Raw genomic sequence first — 20,788 nt, forward strand, 5'->3', positions numbered from 1 at the left:
GAACTTTTGGTATAAACCATGCAAGCATGAATGAACCAAAATCATTGTACTGAATAAAATTGTTTTTTACAGTGTCAAATATAGTTCGTTCTATAATGTGTTGAACAGTTTGGTGTCTTAATGTGGTAGTTGCAGGTTAGAACACTGACTCAACCTAATTAAGTTAGCTTCAATGTCTCTTTTTAGGTTGACAGAATAAAATGTACACTATCCTATTGTCCTGCAATGTTTTGCCTAGACGAGTGGTTGGCGGCAGAATCTTCGATTCATCACATTTGTGGTTGCAGCGTAATGGCAAACAGCCCCTTGAGACTTCATTCGGTTTACTTATATCGGACCATTTAGATTTTAGTTTCTGCTTTTCGCGCTTCGATGGTGAAATAAATGCATGATTTCTGTAAACAAAGAAATACACACCCAAACAAATTACATTAATGCAGCCATCTGCTAAAAATCAGAGTAAAATGTAAATTAATCTAGCGGTTAATTTGAATTTAAATATACAACAGGAGGTACTAGTGAAATGACATTTCATGGGTGCTTTAATGTCTATTGCGCAATACCTGGAAGTTAAGATCATAAGCTTTTCTTACAAGAAATAATACGCGTAACAAATATCTGCGTTTAATGATTACGGTACGATTTTTGTCTCACACAATGTAGAAACCTATATACACATGTCGTTATGAATATATTTGAGTTTCAAGCACATGGCTGGAAATTGCAGCCATACTGGTTAAGTTCAAAATTCGTCACCAACTTCATTACTATATTAAACGTTGAACCTACGATGTGAACATGTTGTTTATAAAACATGCTGGAAAGCACGTAATAATCTGCACATGTATCAATTGATTTCGTGTATTATACAGTGTTGTGTTTCCGGACATTATCCGGTGCCAGTATTTTGTGGTTTCGTGTGTTGTGCCTGTGAAATTAATATGCGATCCTTTTAAAATGCAAATACTCACGTTTTCGAAGTTGCCAGTAATTTCCTACAACTTCATTAAACTTCTTAATGATTATATCAACAATGTAAAGTACATGTAGTAGTATCATATGTTTTTTCTCTCCAGTAACAAAAAAACAAGTATTTAAAACTATTTCATGACTATGAGGTTGGTATGGTTCATTTGTTTTTGTTCGTTTTGATAAAATGTTTTATTTACATAATGAATTTTGAAGTACATCATTAGCTGAAATACCATAATGTTTCATGAGCAATAGTATTTGGCATTTTAATGTGGTTTTGTGGCCAATTTTGCTTCCAATACTAGGTGCATCCTGCTTTTTACCTTGTTTATTTTCCGATGTGATCCGTTGCCATTTTGCGTATTATCCGGAATAGTACAAATGTTTCCAGTATTATCCGTATTGGTTAGGCACCGTGAACATGATTATTTAACATCGGTTATCTACATAACATTGTAAACAGCATTACTTAACATCTGTCAACTACATAGTTCTTTTGTTTTTGCATATTTGTTAAAAGCCCTGTCAATACTAATATGCATAAATTTTAGTTTTTAACCATGCAAACACAAATATAGTATGATATAAAGTATATTTTGATGTTATTGAAGGTACCCTTTGTGTATATTTTGCAACAGTTGCTTAAACATGATAGAAGGAAGGTAAATTGCAAGAGTCAAAACTTTGTGCAATTTAAATGCTTGTCCCAAAATGTAGAATAATGCTTCAATTAAACTCCTTGTATTTGTGGTGTCCCAGTTGCCTTGCCTGTGCTGATCCTGTACTATTATGCCAAGCCGTACCACCGAGGCTTCTACTGCAATGACGAGACATTGATGCACCCCTACCTCTCGAACACAGTACCAACATGGGTGGCAGGGTTTGTGGGCATCATTCTACCGTGTATAGCTGTAAGTGGCTTTTAACCTTGTACAAGGTATGGTTGTAAGTGGCTTTTGACTGTTTGTAGCTGTTAGTGGCTGTTTACATTGTTTTAGCTGTAAATGGCTTTTGATGTTGTATATCTTTAAGCGGTTTTTGAGCTTTAATAGCTATTAATGACTTTTGACCTTATAAAGCTGTAAGTGGCTTTTAACCTTGTTTAGCTGAAAGTTGCTTGTTACCTTGTATGGCTGAAAGTTGCTTGTGTTCTTTTGTGACTGTAATTAGCTTTTGACTTTGAAAGACTGTAAATGACTTTTGACCTTGTAAAGTTTTAAGTAGATTTTGAAGTTGTATGGCTGTAAGTGACTTTTGCCCTATTGTTGCTGTAAGTGACTTTTGTCATTGTATGGCTGTAATCGACTGTCATATTTTTTCACATACAACTGAAAACTTAGATTTCGACTTTCCAGTTTTTAGCTCTACTGGCCGAAGCCCTGAAGAGCTTATGTCATGGCGTGGTTTCCGTCGTGTGTGCGTGCTTCATTTCCCAACTTGCACAGTGTCTTTATCTGAATGATGGGTCAAACCCTATTGAAAATGAGCAATATCGGAGTCCAGATTGATCTCCCCTTGAATTTGAGAAAAAAATGAAAATTCATTTTTTTTTATGTGATTAAGTCCATAATTTTCATCCAATTCTTGGCAAACTTGCACAGTGTCTTTATATCAATGAGGACTCAAACCCTTTTTTAAAAAGAGCAATATTGAAGCAATACGTCCAGAATGACTTCCCCTTGAATATGAGAAAATTTTTAAATCCCGCTTGTTTACGCAATTAATTCCACAGTTTTCATCCAATTATTTCCAAATTTGCACAATTTCTTTATATCAATGAGGACTTGAACCCTATTGAATATGAGCAGTATCGGAGAAAGAAATACATAAAAATCTCCCCTTGAATTTGAGAAAATTCTTCTTGTTTGCGCGATTAAAGACTCAATAACGCTCAAAATCAACGAAAATTTCGTTAAGTATTTCGAAAAATAAAGTTAACACCTTATTAATCAGTGTTTCTTATAGCAATAGCCAAAATTTCAAGGCTAGATGTGGTATGATAACATAGATTTTTGTAGATACAAAATGCTCATTTTTATTTATTTGTGGCCACAATTATTTTATGACTAGTGCAACGATAAAACAACACATTACTCCAGTTAACTAGTTTAATGACCCGATTCCAATATATTTTACCTCCCAATAAACATCACAAAAAAGGTAATAGAATGCATAAAGTATTCACTAACAGATCTCTTTAATATATTATACGAGTAAAAAGTGGGATATAAAAGCCCGCAGCGTTACACAAAGAAAAAACAGCCGGTGGTAACCACGAGCCCCGAAAGATCGGCTACTCACTCGTGGAAACCTGCTACTTTGAAAATATGCCTACTGGAGGTGGATGAGCACACGTTAAAATTACCAAATGTGAAGTAACACCGTTATAGTAGCAACACCGCGTGCCCAAAATAAAAAATGCTATTGCTCATCAAGCGACCAAACTAGGAAGAACCATATGCTTTGCTGGGCTAAACCTAATTCTACCAATCGCTTGACCATTGGATCACACTTTTACATGATAATCGCTACACTTGCGCTATCACACTTTTAAATGACACCTTTAATGACACACTAATACTTTTACTTGATCACTACACTTGTGATCACACTTTTTTCGCACTTGCGAAAATACTTTTACTTGATCACTACACTTGTGATGCGATAACACTTTTACTTGTACCTTTTTCAATACTTAATCGGACATTGATCACTACACTTGTGATCACACTTTTTTCGCACTTGCGATAATACTTTTACTTGATCACTACACTTGTGATCAAATACTTTTACTTGAACCTTTTACATACTTAATTGGACATTGATCACTACACTTGTGATCACACTTTTTTTGCACTTGAGATAATACTTTTACTTGATCACTACACTTGTGATCACACTTTTATTGCCACACTTGTGATAATATTACTTGTACCTTTTTACATACTTAATGGGACATTAAAATACAACTTATCGCTCAACCAGCGATTTGACACCTTAATGTTTTTACCCTATGGTATTGCTACTATTTTTTAAGCTTAAACTTTAAGAACTTGGAATTACCCGAAAGGACAAGGATTATAAACTACGCAAGTAGTCACAGAGTCCATTCAGATAAATGTTTTAGAATAAATGCGCATGCCCGTCTGACCCCCGGCAAACAGAATTTTCTGCCACAATAAATTTCACAAATTTATGCGGCAACCTAGCTCAAATTTATCGCCACCCAGAATTTCGTCTAAATAGTGTATAAGCTTGCCCGATGACATTTTACTCTTAAGGCAGAATTCATTGAATGAGGAAAACTGTTCAAATGTTTTGCAACTGACTGAAGCTCCGAATGGTAAGGCTTTTTCCACATAAAACATGCAATTAAACTGTATGCCAAGTATTTTGAAATCTTCTCGCTGAACTGGTAGTTGGCGAAATGCATTCTTAAGATCCATTTTGAAAAGTTTACAGTGTCGCCCTAAATCTTGAACCATGTGAACCGCCTCATCGAAATTTGTGTACTGAGAGGATGAGTCTTTTTTATCAATGAAGACATTAACTGAGTAACCCTCAGGAAAAGAAAGGTGATGAATCATCCTCAAATCACCTGGTGTCTTTTTTGGCACCAGGCCAACTGGGGAAACCATGAAATTAGAAAAAGGTTGTTCGCTAAAAGGCCCAGCCAACCTCCCAGCCAAAATCTCCTTATTTATCTTATCTTGAATTATGTCCGCATTTGCGATTGCAGACTTCAAGTTTTTACTAAATCTACTGACTCTGGGTCCGTTATAATGCATTGAAAACCCATTTGTAAAACCATTTAAAAGGTCATTTCTATCTGTAGAATTATACGATGTTAAATATTCACGTAATATTTTGATATTCACCGGAGATGGTGCGAGATTAAGTAGGTCATGATTACAGGGAAAATTAGCGATCGATTTAGAACCTATTTGGGGTGCCACGGTTGTTCCCGAGCCATTGGGGCCATGGTCTAAATCGATGAAATCCCCGTCCCCTTTGAAAACGAGGCGCCCCCGCGACACTGATAGGGCGGAGGCGCAAAGGACAGTTAATGACTGGATTTTGAGATCCGCATTCTGAACATGCGTGTGTAAACCGACAATTGGGCCACATGCAGTGTCCCTCGTTAAAGTGGTGACACAAGTTATTAGCTTTTGGCGTCCCCTGTCGCTCAGGGGCCGTGTTTGCACGCATCGCCACCAAAGATCATTATTGATTGACGCCCAAGACTTGGGGTGCAAGGCCTGGCGCAGACAAAACTGTTCATCATACTCTCGCCATGCAAATCCCCCCTGACGTGACGCACACTTGGAATTGTCCACATGTAATGCAAAATCTCCTGCACTTTATCGGGTCGCGTGCTAAGGTAGATTGAGGCATAAATCAAGAAAGCGTCCGACCACCGTTCGATGTTATGGATTTTATCCCTACACTCCTTAGGGTGCTGTTCAAGAGTGCCCTCTGCCGAAAGTTGCAAAACACTAACATTACAAAAAGCGGATAATTCGAAGGCACCTTTTAACAGTAAAGCCAAATTGACATATTCGCCTCTAGAAATTTGTTGTTTCAATGCGGTTGGCACGTGCGCAGCCAAGTCATCATTTGATAAGCGCGTTAATTCCTGACAACTGATCATGTTTTGACCCCGATTAATAGCCGAAGCAAGAGATTGAACTTGTGTATTTTCGATTACCGGGTAACTTAGAGTTGACGCTGATTCCCCGCTAGCACCGCACCCCTTAACGTTACGTGTATTAATAGGGTACACGATTTTAGATGCCCTTATTATCTTCTCAAAATCAATAAAGCCTCTACCTGGGTCCGGCTGTAAGAGCCGGGTATCGTCCTCTCTAACCTCCTCCACATTTTCCTGTAATTTCCGCTTTGTTCCACACTGCATTATTTTAGATGATTTGAGATTTAAATTAAATTAAGATTGTTGACGATCCGAACAAAAGCACAGGCAGTTTGCAAAAGGTGGAATGACGTAATATCACGTGGTACGGAAATGCGTAATTTCATTGTTTTAACGAACTCAACCGAAGCATTCCGTACATAACGTTACATCCGTAATCGTATCTATAGAAACCAGTAAACAACATTCGTTTCCACGAAAATAAATATTATTAATTTATATTTAGAAATTAATAAGTCTTAATTCCATTTATATTTCCCGCGAATATATCAATTCATACGACACACAAACACCATTTTAGTGTCCATGTGTCGTATGAATAGATATGCAAAACAATAATGAAAAGGATCATTTTGTTTCTTCAAACATCTATTTTACCAGACCACATCTGACGTTGAAATTTCGGCAATTGCCATAAGGAACACTGATTTTTAATTCGTTAAGTTTATTTTACGAACAATTGTACGACATTTTCATTTATTTGAATAGTAATTATTACTTTAAGTACACAGTTTCCATCTGATTTTTTCCAAACTTGCACAGTGTTTATAGCAGTAGAGCGATTCAGGGGGCTCTTGTTAAATAATATCCATAATATAAACACATGGTTTTTGCCAATAGTTTTGATGAATTATTAATTTACTACATGTAGTTAGGAAAAAAATGTGTTTGTGGAATAAGTCCATAGCAAATGCTACCTTATTTATCCCCCATCACAAAGTGGGAGTGGAATAATAGCAATGATCTTAATATGTCCATTATTCAGATAGTCTGTAGCACTTGTCTCCAGTCATTATGTGCTATAATTTTATAAGCATTAAAACTTCCTCAAGTTTGCCTCTTTTCGACCATGTGCTGAAATTTAGAGTCATTCAAGCTGGCTAAAGGTAAAGGTCATACTTTTGAGGTCAAAGTGTAAGCCCTCGTTTTATTTTAATGTCAAATCAATATCTCATAAACTCTTAGTTAGAATATTATGGTTATTCAGACAATGCGCAAAGGGCATTAGTCAGTCATACTTGCTTAAGGTCTGGAATGTCACAAAGTTGAGCCTTCATTTTTGTGACTGCCTTTCTCGAAAAAGTGCACTAAATGCGCATTTAATGCGCATGTTATTGGCACCGTATTTTTTGCTTAACAAGTGCATTTTATTCTGTTAAAAAAAACACTTTTTACTAGTGTGTTTACACATATAAGTGTATTTTTTCCACGAAATAATACACTAAAGTGCGTTTATTATGATAATAAGTGCGCTTAAGTTTATTTTTAAGTGCATTCATACACTTGAGTGTATTTTAAGACATACAAATAATACACTTCATGGTCAAAGTAAATTTTTTAATGCCCATTAATACACTCATACAAATAATACACTTCATGGAGTATTCAAAGTTAATTTTTTAAGCGCATTAATACACTTGAGTGCATTTCCAGACATACAAATAAAACTCTTCATTGAGTTTTCAAAGTGAATTTTTGTAAGCGCATTAATACACTTGAGTGCATTTCCACTGATACAAATAATACACCTTACAAAATTGAAAGTGAATTATTGTAAGCGCATTAATACACTTGAGTGCATTCCCAGTCATACAAATAATACACCTTACAGTATTAAAAGTGAATTTTTAAGCGCATTAATACACTTGAGTGCATTTTCAGTCATACAAATGATGCACTTTATGAAGTGTTGGCAGGGCTCGGCCGTGAGGGCGACGTGGGCGACATCTTCGCCTGGGACATAATAATGTCGCCCTTAAATTACATGAAGGAGAAGTTGACTTCGCCTCCTTTTTTACAACATCGACGTTTTTTTCTCTCAACTTTTTCATCTAAAAATTCTATATTTTCACATGTCATAAAGTCACCGATGACGCTTGTTATGTTATCAGTTTATTATCACAGCAAAAGATCGACTGCTGTGAAAGCTTATCCAGGCAACTAGCATACATGGGCATTCACTCCAAACAATAACGGTTTCGATCAAAAGATCATAGCGAGTGTCATTTCGCCGACAGTTTGGATAGTTCTCTGTTCTGCAAGCCCAATTAGTACACGCCTTGTAGGCGGAGTTAAGCGGTACATTAACATGATAGTTACTAATGAGAACGCGCGCATTGTATATACATATGCAGTAGTTTATCTGAGCGATGAAATGACGTCGTTATAGACATGTATTTACGCAAAAAAAAGTTTACACGCGCAACACATTCCCAACAGTAAATATGAATACGATTTATTCTAGTATGTTCTACTGTTTACTTGTTTCGTGTTTCAAAACTCATAGACACTAATTATCCAGTCGATGTGCAATTCATTTTGTCAGACATTAATTTATAACCATATAAACGAAAACTAACAACCCACCCGTGCAAACTGTAGTGCTAATTTCCATAATTTTATCTACAGTATCCATACGTAAACGACTTTATTTTATATACCGCAACCTTTTTGCGCGTGCTGTAAGTTGTCTAATGATTTCGTGATAATTCATTGACCATTCGATAATTACAGGTTTTTGGCAGACGGCACGGTTAAAGAAAGTCGGAAAACTTATTAAAGAAAAACAAAATTGATCAAAGGTCTATTAATTACGTAGATCCACTACTGTAAAAGTCCAGCGAGTTTTGTCCGTTTGTTAATCCACCGATAATTACGAGTAACACCCATCTTATATAAACTGGAATCACAGTTCATTTTTATACTAACAAGTCCTAATACTACACAATAGACATTGAGAAAACACATTTCCTCGATTAGATATAAATTATCCGAGTAGAATAAAATTGCTACGTCATGACTCATGAATGACCTTCGACATTGCAAATGGCAGATGTATTGTAACATTTAACCCGCGTTCAATTCAAAGCTGGCGATTCAAATTACAAGTAATGGTGATTTAATAATGGAGAAAGCATTAACTGGATTTAACAAACATGTACGTGTAATAAGGTTTGTTAAACCAGATAACAACAAGGAGTATTTGGATTATTAAATGAAACAGGTAAGGCATTCTCAAGTGTACATATTTCGGATATGTATACATTCGGATAAACAGTAATAGATATACTATATGTCCCATGCATTAAGATTGTGTTTTGTTGACTTGTTTTTACCACAATTTGGTGATTTCATGACGCGAAGAATTTCCAATGGCATTGGTACCGGACCTGTTCCCAATTGGGTGAAAAAAATCACTAACTAATTATCATGTTATCACTTACTAATTATCATGTACATTATGATGTAAATAGGGTTTGGATTGTCATTGCATAATTAAAGTACTGTTTATTTTTATGATGCACATGGAAATCACACGTTTTATTTGTATGAATTGATTTATGTGACTTAATATGTAAGGATTTATTGAATTTGAAAATAGTATTTGTTTGTCATTTATGATGATACTTAGGCTTGGTGTAATGAGAGGTATAAAACAAGCGAAAATTTTATTAAACGCCAAACAGAAATCACTTCTCCTTCTAGTGGCCTCACTTCTCCCTAATTTCAGCTCAGGGAGAAGTCACTTCTCCCTCAAGTTTGAACCTAGGCTGAGCCCTGGTTGGAAGTGAATTTTTTAAGCGCATTATTCGCTCAAGTGTACTTTTCATCACTTCAAATTAGTATGCTTAAAAATTTACCAAATTTTTAAAAAATCCCAGCATTTTGAAGCCAGCATTCATTCTTTAAATGAAAGGTTTGTGTAAACACATACATAAAAAACAAAAAGTACAATTCAATAGATAAGTACACACTTTATTAGAATGTTAAACCTTTAAAAGCAAAAACAAAGGTTACATATCTACATAAGAGAGGATTCAAACGGGCTATTGCCTATCTGGAATTAACAACTTTAAATATCAAGCTCAAACCAGTGATTTTTCTCCCCTCTGATTACCGGTTACTGATTAACAGCCAAATACAGGTGGTTTTCGCTTCAAAAATATTAAAGTTTTCCCCTCCTTAAGCTGAAATGTTTTCCCTATCATTTACTAGATTTTTATATATTACATTAATTCCAAATCCCTTTTTAATATGGACAAAAGCAGCACATTCAATTCAATCATATTCTGGATCCTTATATATGATAAATGAACCGTATTCATGAAATTTATATAAATCTATACCTTATTTTTAAGATCTTCCTTTTTTGTTCATTATTGGGCTAAAATATGCCCTTCTGAGAGCCAGTATATACAGGTTGTTTTGAATTTCCAAGGAAAATCACTGCATACATGCTGACAATATTTAGCAGCTTAGCCCCTGTCACTATATTTGTTGTTATACACTGTTCCTTACAAAGAATGCATTCATAAACCACCCTTTATAGAGCAGTTCACCAGCTGATCAGATCTGAATACTTAAGTGTTAAATATTGCTGTTATGGTAATCTTGTTCAACAGTTGCTATAAATATCATAAATTTAAATCAAAACAAGTTTGTTGGCTTGTTGTTTTTGTTTGTTTATTTTTGCAATTTTAATCTCGTGATCATATGTGACTTAACGCTTTTCATAAATAATTTAAAGAAATAACGTTTGGTAGAAAATACTGTTTATAAATGTACTAATATATGTGGTCTCCTTTGGCTGTGTGAACTGGTCGGAAGTGTGACGTCTTTACAATGCAATAACCTTTATTATATAGTTTTACCTCTCAACAAATCCATCTTTTCTTGGTCAAGGACAAGCTACAGGGCGCGGTTTCCCACTCCTGTTCCCCTCAAGTTGGCCTGCTCGTGCAGGGTAAAACCTGGTATAAATGTCCATACATCAGGTAGTCCCCCTTTTGCTCCCTTTTTTGGCAGGCGATGATGCACATTCTGTCCTATGGATCTTCCGATCAATGTAAATTTCACCTTGGGGTTTAACCTTCAAATATAAAATATAAAAGTTCTTATTAAATATGGGGGAAAGAATTAATGACAAGAAATAGGTATAAATAAATTTTAAGATGACAATAACCATAAAATACAGCCATAATAATTCAAATGGTGTTTTTTTCCTTAAAACTGCATTACATTTACTTATCCATTTACATTTCCCAGTGACAATACATAAATATGATAATGATCATAATTAATTAAATTAAAAAGATATGCAGAAATGAAAATACAAACCTGTTACAGCTGTTCTTCAGTATTCCAAACAAACGGCAGTTGTTGAACTATGAGACCATATCACTTTAACCACCCACTTTGAATTTTCTTTGCAACAAACTTATTGTTGATATACACATGTTTACAAAAAATAACTTTCTGTGCTCCAAATAACTTGCTGAGCTCCAACCAATCAAAAGTGGTTTGTTTTAAAATAGATGGTGCCAGAACCAATCAAAAGTCTATAAACACCCCTTTGTTTGGGCTAGATGGAGCACTGATAGGGATTAGTGTTTATGATGCTAATGGATCTCTTATCTGATCCTGATCTTATCTGATATTTATTGAATAATAATAATATTGAATAATACACAGCACACTTAGCACATTATATTTAATTGTTAATATTTCAATATAACATACTGAATGGTGTAAGCAAATAATAATAATATTATAAAAATTATTTAAATTGTCTTTTAAAATGTATGTTAATAGTCAATGTGGTAGACATTAATTGAATTTGGGTTAAATATCAGTGTAAGAAAGTTCAAATACTTATTTTTTATGTTGTGGAGATATAATTGATTCTGGCACGCCCACATAATATTTTTGACACTTTCATTATTTTTAATTAGTTACCCACAGCCTGATTTAGTTGTACTTTTCCCTTTAAAAGCTGCTCTACTGATTCACATATTTTATGAGCAGACAAATTGCAACAATAAGACCATAAACATTATGTGAAGATAAAAAAGAATTCAGTACAATCCTCCTATTAAACACTACATCTCTGTCCTTTAACTTCAGTTAGTTGCTATAGTGTTGCTCTTTTTTATGAAGATGCACTAAAACTACACTTGTACAGAAAGAATATTTTCTTTGCAAATCAGAAGATACACTAATATGCACAAAAAATGCACTTCATTAAAAAAAATGCACTTATTGCATAAAAAGATGCACTTTGTCTAGAGAAGATTCACTAAAAGTACAGTAAAATACACTTAAAGATAATGAAAATACAGAAAAAATGCACTTTAGTTCACTTAATTATGAAAAAAGTGCAGAAAAAATACACTTTTTGGTAAAAATGCAGAAAAATACACTTTTTAAAGCGTATTTTGTTAAAAAGTGCATTTTATTTTGAGAAGGGTGGTCAATAATAGCGTCGTCAAGGTTTTTCTGAAACTTTGTAGTCAATAATAGTATATTCAAGGTTGTCATGAAATATGGTGGGCAATAAAAGTATCTTCAAGGTTTACCTGAAACTTAAAAATTGTGGTCAATAATAGTATCTTCAAGGTTTTCCCGAAACTTTGTTGTCCATAAAAGTATCTTCAAGGTTTTCCTGAAACTTTGTGGCAATAATAGTATCTTCAAGGTTGTCTTGAAACTTTGTGCTTAATAATAGTATCTTCAAGGTTTTCCTGAAACTTTGTGGTCAATAATAGTATCTTCAAGGTTGTCCTGAAATTTTGTGATCAATAATAGTATCTTCAAGGTTTCTCTGAAACTCTGTGGTCAATAATAGTATCTTCAAGGTTTTCCTGAAACTTTGTGGTCAATAATAGTATCTTCTTCAAGGTTGTCCTGAAATTTTGTGCTTAATAATAGTATTGTTAAGGTTTTCCTGAAACTTTGTGCTGAATAATAGTATCTTCAAGGTTTTTCTGAAATTTTGTTGTTATAATAGTATCTTCAAGGTTTTCCTGAAACTTTGTGGTCAAAAATAGTATCTTCAAGATTTTCCTGAAACTTTGCTGAAATATTCTGATCATCTGACTTTGAGTCAGCATAAGTTAATCATGCTGACTCAAAATCAAGAGAAAACTAATATGTCAAATGTTTGAACCTATGTTTTCTTGTATGATTTTCATTCCTTGTACTCTTTGATGGGTTTTGATGAACAGTTAATGTCCTTTAAAATTTTTACTGAAAGCATTGGTCCAACATGCTGGCGCATGGTCAATGTCACTAGTGGATAAAACTGTCTCTTGAACTGTCTTGTTGTAATTGATTTATTATTTTTGATGCTTATTATAAATACATTTTAATGCAAGTACATGCTATGTGATTTATTATATTTGTTCCTTGACCTTGCTGATAACCTTACACCTGTCTTTCACATTTATTTCAGATCCTTACCATAGAAGGCATCAAGGCACACAAAGCTGAGTTGAAGATGGTGACTTACATCGGCATTGTCTACCAACTGGTTATCCCGTTCTTCTTTGGGGCTGGGTTGACCCAGTTGACGACGGACATTGGAAAGTACACCATTGGGAGGCTACGGCCCCACTTCTTGACAGTCTGTGTACCTGACCCAGCCAAATGTGCTGCCTCTACAGGTAATTTCATATGCCTTATTCTACACCATTTGGGAAACTAACTATTTTCAAGCTGTAAGTGGCTTTTTAACTTGTATATAGCTTGCTTTATGTAGCTTTATCCTGTGGCCACTTTGATGCCAATTTTAGGATAGGATTTGTTCAAACCTACATTTTAAGATATTTGATTTAGGAAAATTTGGTCAGTAAAACCCCCAAGGTCACATTTTCCATGTTACAAAATAACATACTGAAGAAGTAGCCCTCTTAACGCTATTAATAAGTTTTTTGTTGTTAAATCACATCTGGTATGCAGGCTAAAGACCACTATCTAAAAGGGAGTACATGATATCTTATTAATATTATTTTCAAGACAAACAAAATGTTGATGAATAAATATTTAGATAAAAAAACTTAGAAAAAGTGGTAAAAAATCAAATAAATTGGACTTTTCTACAATTGCAAATAGTTTTCTTTAAAAGTCCAAAACTCATTGCTGTACAAAAACATGTTGTGTACACTATTCTGAAAATCACATTTGTCTGTGCAGACTTATTTATACAACACATAGATACAATTTCTAGATGAACAACATATAAGAGTTATCTTGTCAGTTTCAGCATAAACTTGGTAGTTTCAAGTTTATTGAAGTAAGCAACATTTGATTTATTATAGTAGAAGATAGTTAAGATACTTAATTTATCATGCATTTTTTAACCAGGTTTTCCGAAGGAAAAAACTGGTTATTAGATTGGCGAATGCGGGCCGGCTGGCTGGCTGGCTGGCTGGCGGGCTGGCAGGCTGGCGGGCGGGCGGAACAAGCTTGTCCGGGCCATAACTATGTCATTCATTGTCAGATTTTAAAATCATTTGGCACATTTGTTCACCATCATTGGACTGTGTGTCGCGCGAAATAATAACGTCGATATCTCCAAGGTCAAGGTCACACTTTGAGTTCAAAGGTCAAAAATGGTCATAAATGAGCTTGTCCTGGCCATAACTATGTCATTCATTGTGAGATTTTAAAATCATTTGGCACATTTGTTCACCATCGTGTGTCGCACGAAAGAATCACGTCAATATCTCCAATGTCAAGGTCGCCACGACTAAAAATAGATTTTTTTTAAAAACAAACTTACAAAGGGGGTTAATTTTGTTTGTTCATTTTAAAAGTTCAGTTTGAGTTTTCTCCCTTTATCAGATTTTTTTTTCACAATGAAAACCTGGTTTTGTGACAATTTTGTCCCTTGTTATATTCATGCTTTAAGATTGTGAATGTATAATGCTGACATGCTGACATTAAATAGTGTATACCCGTACTTGCTTTTAAATACTGTGTGACAGTAAGAAGTACTGTCAATGTAAAACTTAAGAGATTAAAGGTAAAATTTCATAATGAATCCTTTGAAAATTCCTGTCTTATCCATAATTGTGCCATACATTGATGGATTTATATATTAACTTGGTAACAATTTAGACAAATATAATACCATGTTTTGCATTAAGCACCTGTCTCCCTACCTGAAAGGTCAATATAAAGAAGATTTAGTGGTCAAAGTTAAAATTTGGCTATGAAAAACTAGCATAAGCTGTAACTATCATTCACCATGCAATTTAAAATTAACTTACCACAATTGACCACCATAATGAGACCCCTTGTTGCTTCCCTTTTGTCCTCAAAGGTTAAGGTCAGACTTAAAGGTTTAAAGTTACATTTTGCCATTAAACAGCTTGAAAACTCTTTTCTCACTCATATTTATGCTATAAATTGATGACTTTAAAAATTTCTACTTTGCTGTACATGTAAGTTGAGTTTGAAACATTAAAAGTGGAGTGTGGGAGCATGCATGCCTTATGGACACATGTCACACACTATTATCATCCATCACAGAGCTGGCTAATGCATCCACACAGTCTCCCTCAAGCTGCAGAGTTGTTGAATAAAAACTTGTGATCTTTTCGTCCAGGGACATAGCTTTGCATACAAGTAAATGTGTAAATGGGTTCTTGTCATAACCCATACCTGGTTAAAGAAAATGTGACAGGTTTATGAAAAACAACAACTACACTTAAATTAGATCTGCCTGTCTGACAATGTCATAGGTTATATTTCATGAGATAAATTGATCTATTGATCTATAAGATCTGAACTATAATTTATCCCAAAGGAAGTCTTGGGTAAATAAACCGGTCTGCATCTTTCATTTTTGCATAAACTCTTATCTATAATGCCCTCTGGCGGGGTGCAGAAACTTGGCAAATGGAGGGCTTTAACGGGAGAAATCGTGTATGAACAAGGCGATTCACTTGCTGTTCAAGCCAGTGTTATGTGTTTTTCATATCCATAAACTGGGTCCCGCGCAGTTACTTCCCTTCTCCAGCCCTTGACGACTTTCCAAGCATAAATGGGGAACTGAATAAGCACCAGTTTCCTCATGCATGCAGGGATAATGGCAATGAATATTTCAATCCACTTTTTAGCTCACCTGTCACGAAGTGACATGGTTAGCTTATGTGACCATGTGATGTCCGGTGTCCGTATGTGCGTGCGTCTGTCAACAATTTGTTTGTGTAGACAGTAGAGGTCACAGTTTTCATCCAATCTTTATGAAATTTAGTCAGAATGTTTATCTTGATAAAATCTGGGTTGGGATTGTATTTGGGTCATCTGGGGTCAAAAACTAGGTCCCTAGGTCAAAAACTAGGTCACATAATAGGTCAAATAATAGAAAAACCTTGTGTAGACAATAGAGGTCGCAGTTTTCATCCAATCTTTATAAAATTTGGTCAGAATGTTTATCTTGATAAAATCTGGGTTGGGATTGTATTTGAGTCATTTGGGGTCAAAAACTAGATCACTAGGTCAAATAATTGAAATATCATCAACAATTTGTTTGTTTTGACATTAAAGGTCACAGTTTTCATCCAATGTTTATGAAATTTGGTCAGAATGTTCATCTTGATGAAATCTGGGTTTGGATTGTATTTGGGTCATCTGGATCAAAAACTAGGTCACTAGGTCAAAAAATAGGTCAAATAATAGAGAAACCTTGTGTAGACAACAGATGTCGCAGTTTTCATCCAATCTTTATGAAATTTGGTCAGAATGTTTATCTTGATGAAATCTGGCTTGGGAATGTATTTGGGTCATCTGGGGTCAAAAACTAGGTCACTAGATCAAAAACTAGGTCAAATAATAGAAAAACCTTGTGTAGACAACAGATGTCGCAGTTTTCATCCAATCTTTATGAAATTTGGTCAGAATGTTTATCTTGATGAAATCTGGCTTGGGAATGTATTTGGGTCATCTGGGGTCAAAAACTAGGTCACTAGATCAAAAACTAGGTCAAATAATAGAAAAACCTTGTTTAAACAATAGAGGTTGCAGTTTTCATCCAATCTTAATGAAATTTGGTCACAATGTTTATCTTGATGAAATCTGGGTTGGGATTGTATTTGGGTCATCTGAGGTCAAAAACTAGGTCACTAGGCCAAATAATAGAAAAACCGTCAACAATTTGTTTGTGTAGACAGTAGAGGTCACAGTTTTCATCCAATCTTTATGAAATTTGGTCAAAATGTTTATCTTGATGAAATCTGGGTTGGGATTGTATCTGGGCCATCTTGGGTCAAAAACTAGGTCACTATATCAAAAACTAGGTCACAAGGTGAAAATATAGAAAAACCTTGTATAGACAATAGAGGTTGCAGTTTTCATCCAATCTTTATGAAATTTGGTCAAAATGTTTATCTTGATGAAATCTGGGTTGGGATTGTATTTGGGTCATCTTGGGTCAACAACTAGGTCACTAGGTCAAATAATAGAAAAACCTTGTGTAGACAATAGAGGTCACAGTTTTCATCCAATCTTCATGAAATTTGGTCAGAATGTTTGTCTTAATGAAATCTGGGTTGGGATTGTATTTTGGTCATCTGGGGTCAAAAACTAGGTCACTAGGTCAAATAATAGAAAAACCTTGTGTAGACAATAGACTGGTCACAGTTTTCATCCAATCTTTATAAAATTTGATCAGAATGTTTATTTTGATGAAACCTGTGTTGGCATTGTATTTGGGTCACCTGGGGTCAAAAACTAGGTCACAAGGTCAAATATTAGAAAAACATTGTGTAGTCAATAGAGGTCTTAGTTTTCATCCAATCTTTATGAAATTTGGTCAGAATGTTTATCTTGATGAAAACTGGGTTGGGATTGTATTTGGTTAGTCAGGTGAGCGATTCAGGGCGATCATGTCCCTCTTGTTAAATTATACCATCTGCACTCTCTTGACAACAGCTTTATTTTATTGGCAACGTCAATGAAGTTAAGGTTTTTTACTCAACACTTTCAAAAGACTATGCTGTAAATTTAAGTGTTTATGTACCTTCAACATTCCTTTTGTAAATTCCAAAATAATTCCTCATTTCTTACTTTGCGCGGCTGCATTTTAACTTTGCATTAATCCACTGTTTAAACACATTTTGAATCGAAAACTGCCTATCTGAAGGTAAAGCCTCGTCATTTCTGATGATTACCGAGTGACGCATATGTAAAACACAACCTTGAACTGTGTGACATCATTTTGAAATAATCAAATTATTTTGTCGATGTCGAATGAACAAGACATATTTTTTTCAATGTTATTTTAATTAATTTTGGTATACATATGTGTAATTTGTTTATGCAATAATAGCAAAAATACACATTTTCTGATATGATCATCTGCGGGCGTACTCAAAATCCGAAACGGATTTTCGAGTGCCCGCAGATGATCATGCCCTCGAAAATGTGTATTATCCCTATAATCCTGTTTCTATTCATTTGTTCTACAAAGGTTCTATCTTTGAATATAAGTTTGTTCTTCAGAAATAGTTGAAATTGATGTGCCATAAAATAATTTTGAAGTTTGTTGGTGTCCGTGAATATTTATTAAATATTCTCAATTTCAGCAAACATTATTTAATCATTCTAAAGTTTGTAGGTGGATGTTCATTTACTATTCTTTACTGTTCACCATGTGTTGCAGGCTACATAACTGAAGATATCTGCACAGGGAAAGACACAGCAGCCATTGAAGAGGCCAGGTAAGCTCACCATACTTTTTGGATAAAACAATACATGTAGCTTATATTTGAATAAAAAAATAATAATACAAATAATTATTCTGGACTTGTATACCTTGTGAACACTCTAGGCATTATATTTTTGTCCAAACATCATGACACTGCTCCGAGAATTTCTTTGTCCAAACATCATGACACTGCTCCGAGCATTTTTTTGTCCAAACATCATGACACTGCTCCGAGCATTTCTTTGTCCAAACATCATTACACTGCTCCGAGGATTTCTTTGTCCAAACATCATGACACTGCTCCGAGCATTTCTTTGTCCAAACATCATGACACTGCTCGGAGCATTTCTTTGTCCAAACATCACGACACTGCTCCGAGCATTTCTTTGTCCAAACATCATGACACTGCTCCGAGCATTTCTTTGTCCAAACATCATGACACTGCTCCGAGCATTTCTTTGTCCAAACATCATGACACTGCTCCGAGCATTTCTTTGTCCAAACATTATGACACTGCTTCGAGCATTTCTTTGTCCAAACATCACGGCACTGCTCGGAGCATTTCTTATTATGATATCTGGGATGATTTCGAAAATGGTTTTAAAAACATCAAAATTGTTCAGTTACTTACCGTTTCGGATGAGCGACAACAGGCCTGTGGCTTTTTTCGTTGTTTTTGAGGTAAAAAATATGTTACATGTTCGTATTTTCTGAAAATTATGACTTCATAGTTTGTCATGGGTAATATGACCTACCTCTTAACATTGACTGATATAATCACTTACTAACCTGATTTAAACAATATATCTGGCAACCTTGTATAAGGCCAATATAAGTGTAAAGGTATGTAAACTGTTGTATTTCAGACTGTCATTTCCCTCAGGCCACTCTTCCATGTCCTTCTACTGCATGATCTGGCTCATGGTAAGTAAAATATTGTCTCCTATAAACCCACAGTCTTTGCAAAAGTTCCATCAGCCTGTATACAAAATCCAATGAGGTCCATAAATAGTTCCATGTACCACAATACTAACCATTAATAGTCAGTTAAAATTGAGGTCATATAATCATTCGTTTTTAACAGGCCACTTAATTGGAATTCTGCCAGTATAAGTTTAAAGTTAACCAGAACTTGTTGCAAGTTATTGATTGGGACTTAAAGGGATCTTTTCACGCTTTGGTAAATTGACAAAATTGAAAAAAGTTGTTTCAGATTCGTAAGTTTTCGTTTTGGTTATGATATTTGTGAGGAAACAGTAATACTGAACATTAACCATGCTCTAATATAGCCATTATATGCATCTTTTGACGATTTTAAAACCTAAAAATTATAAAGCGTTGCAACGCGAAACGATTGAATAATTTGGAGAGTTCTGTTTTTGTCGTTAAATTTTGTAAAACTACGAAGATTGCTTATATAAGGTATAAAATACGTCAAGAATGTGTACTCGGCAGAATAGCTCAGTAGGCTAAAGCGTTTTTACTTCAGGACTCTGGCAGGACTCCAGGGGTCACTGGTTCGAAACCTGCTCCGGGCAATGTTCTTTTCCTTTTTTAAATTTTTTTCTTGATTTTTTACTGGAGCTTTTATGATCCAATGTTTACATTTATCAATATAAAGCATTTAATGAATATGTTAAAAAAATGCCAAAATCTGTGAAAAGGCCCCTTTAATGGAGAATGTAAATTATAAAACAATTAATAACATTTTGTTTTGGTACCTTTGGTTTTATTATACATTATGGAATATTATATAATTAACATTACAATACCATTTTCAAAGAAGCCTTAATGCTTTATTCTTACATCATTGGTTATTAAAATCCATGTATGATTATTATGTATTTCCTTGTTGTGAGCTCACCTAAGAACAAAGAGATTTTTTTGGTGGAGGGCTTTTGCAAAATATACCCATTTCCGTTGTAAACCAGTGGTTGGGTAATCCAAATTGACTTCAATTTGACCTTTACATTGACTAAATTTTGTGTTAGACTTATTCAAATGGGCTAATGAATCAATACTGACAAGGTTCCCACTCTGGGCATCAGAGTATATTTTCTTGTTGTAAGCAACATATGATGGTTTCTTCCAAGTTTGTCGACATCATGCCCCTGAGGTCAAAATTGGCCATGAACTTGGGGTAACTTGTTTCCTGTGTGTAAATTGTTAACCCCGGCCATAGAGATATCAAATTAGTTTTGTCCATCTGTGCATACGTCAATCTGTCATTCTGTCAGTCTGTTCGTCTGTCACAAAACTTTTCATCTCTATACATCAGAAACTATATAAGATATCAACATGAAACTTTATTGGTGTATAGATATCAAAGAAGAGAAGTGCCATGCACATGAGCCATAACCCCACACATAAATAAGACTTATTATACCCACACAAAC

General features: G+C 34.8%; 1 protein-coding gene across 3 annotated transcripts in view; it reads left to right on the plus strand.

Moving 5' to 3' along the window:
* Positions 1–20,788, plus strand: part of LOC127877884 (putative phosphatidate phosphatase) — an 87,647-nt gene that overhangs the window by 18,906 nt on the left and 47,953 nt on the right. For all 3 annotated transcript variants that reach the window (XM_052424202.1, XM_052424201.1, XM_052424203.1), the window contains exons 2-5: positions 1,732–1,883; positions 13,134–13,344; positions 18,348–18,405; positions 19,259–19,316. In XM_052424202.1, coding sequence (XP_052280162.1) covers positions 1,732–1,883; positions 13,134–13,344; positions 18,348–18,405; positions 19,259–19,316 — 479 coding nt within the window. The remainder of the gene's footprint in view (positions 1–1,731; positions 1,884–13,133; positions 13,345–18,347; positions 18,406–19,258; positions 19,317–20,788) is intronic.

Source organism: Dreissena polymorpha, chromosome 4 (assembly GCF_020536995.1).
Source record: "Dreissena polymorpha isolate Duluth1 chromosome 4, UMN_Dpol_1.0, whole genome shotgun sequence".
Taxonomy (NCBI): domain Eukaryota; kingdom Metazoa; phylum Mollusca; class Bivalvia; order Myida; family Dreissenidae; genus Dreissena; species Dreissena polymorpha.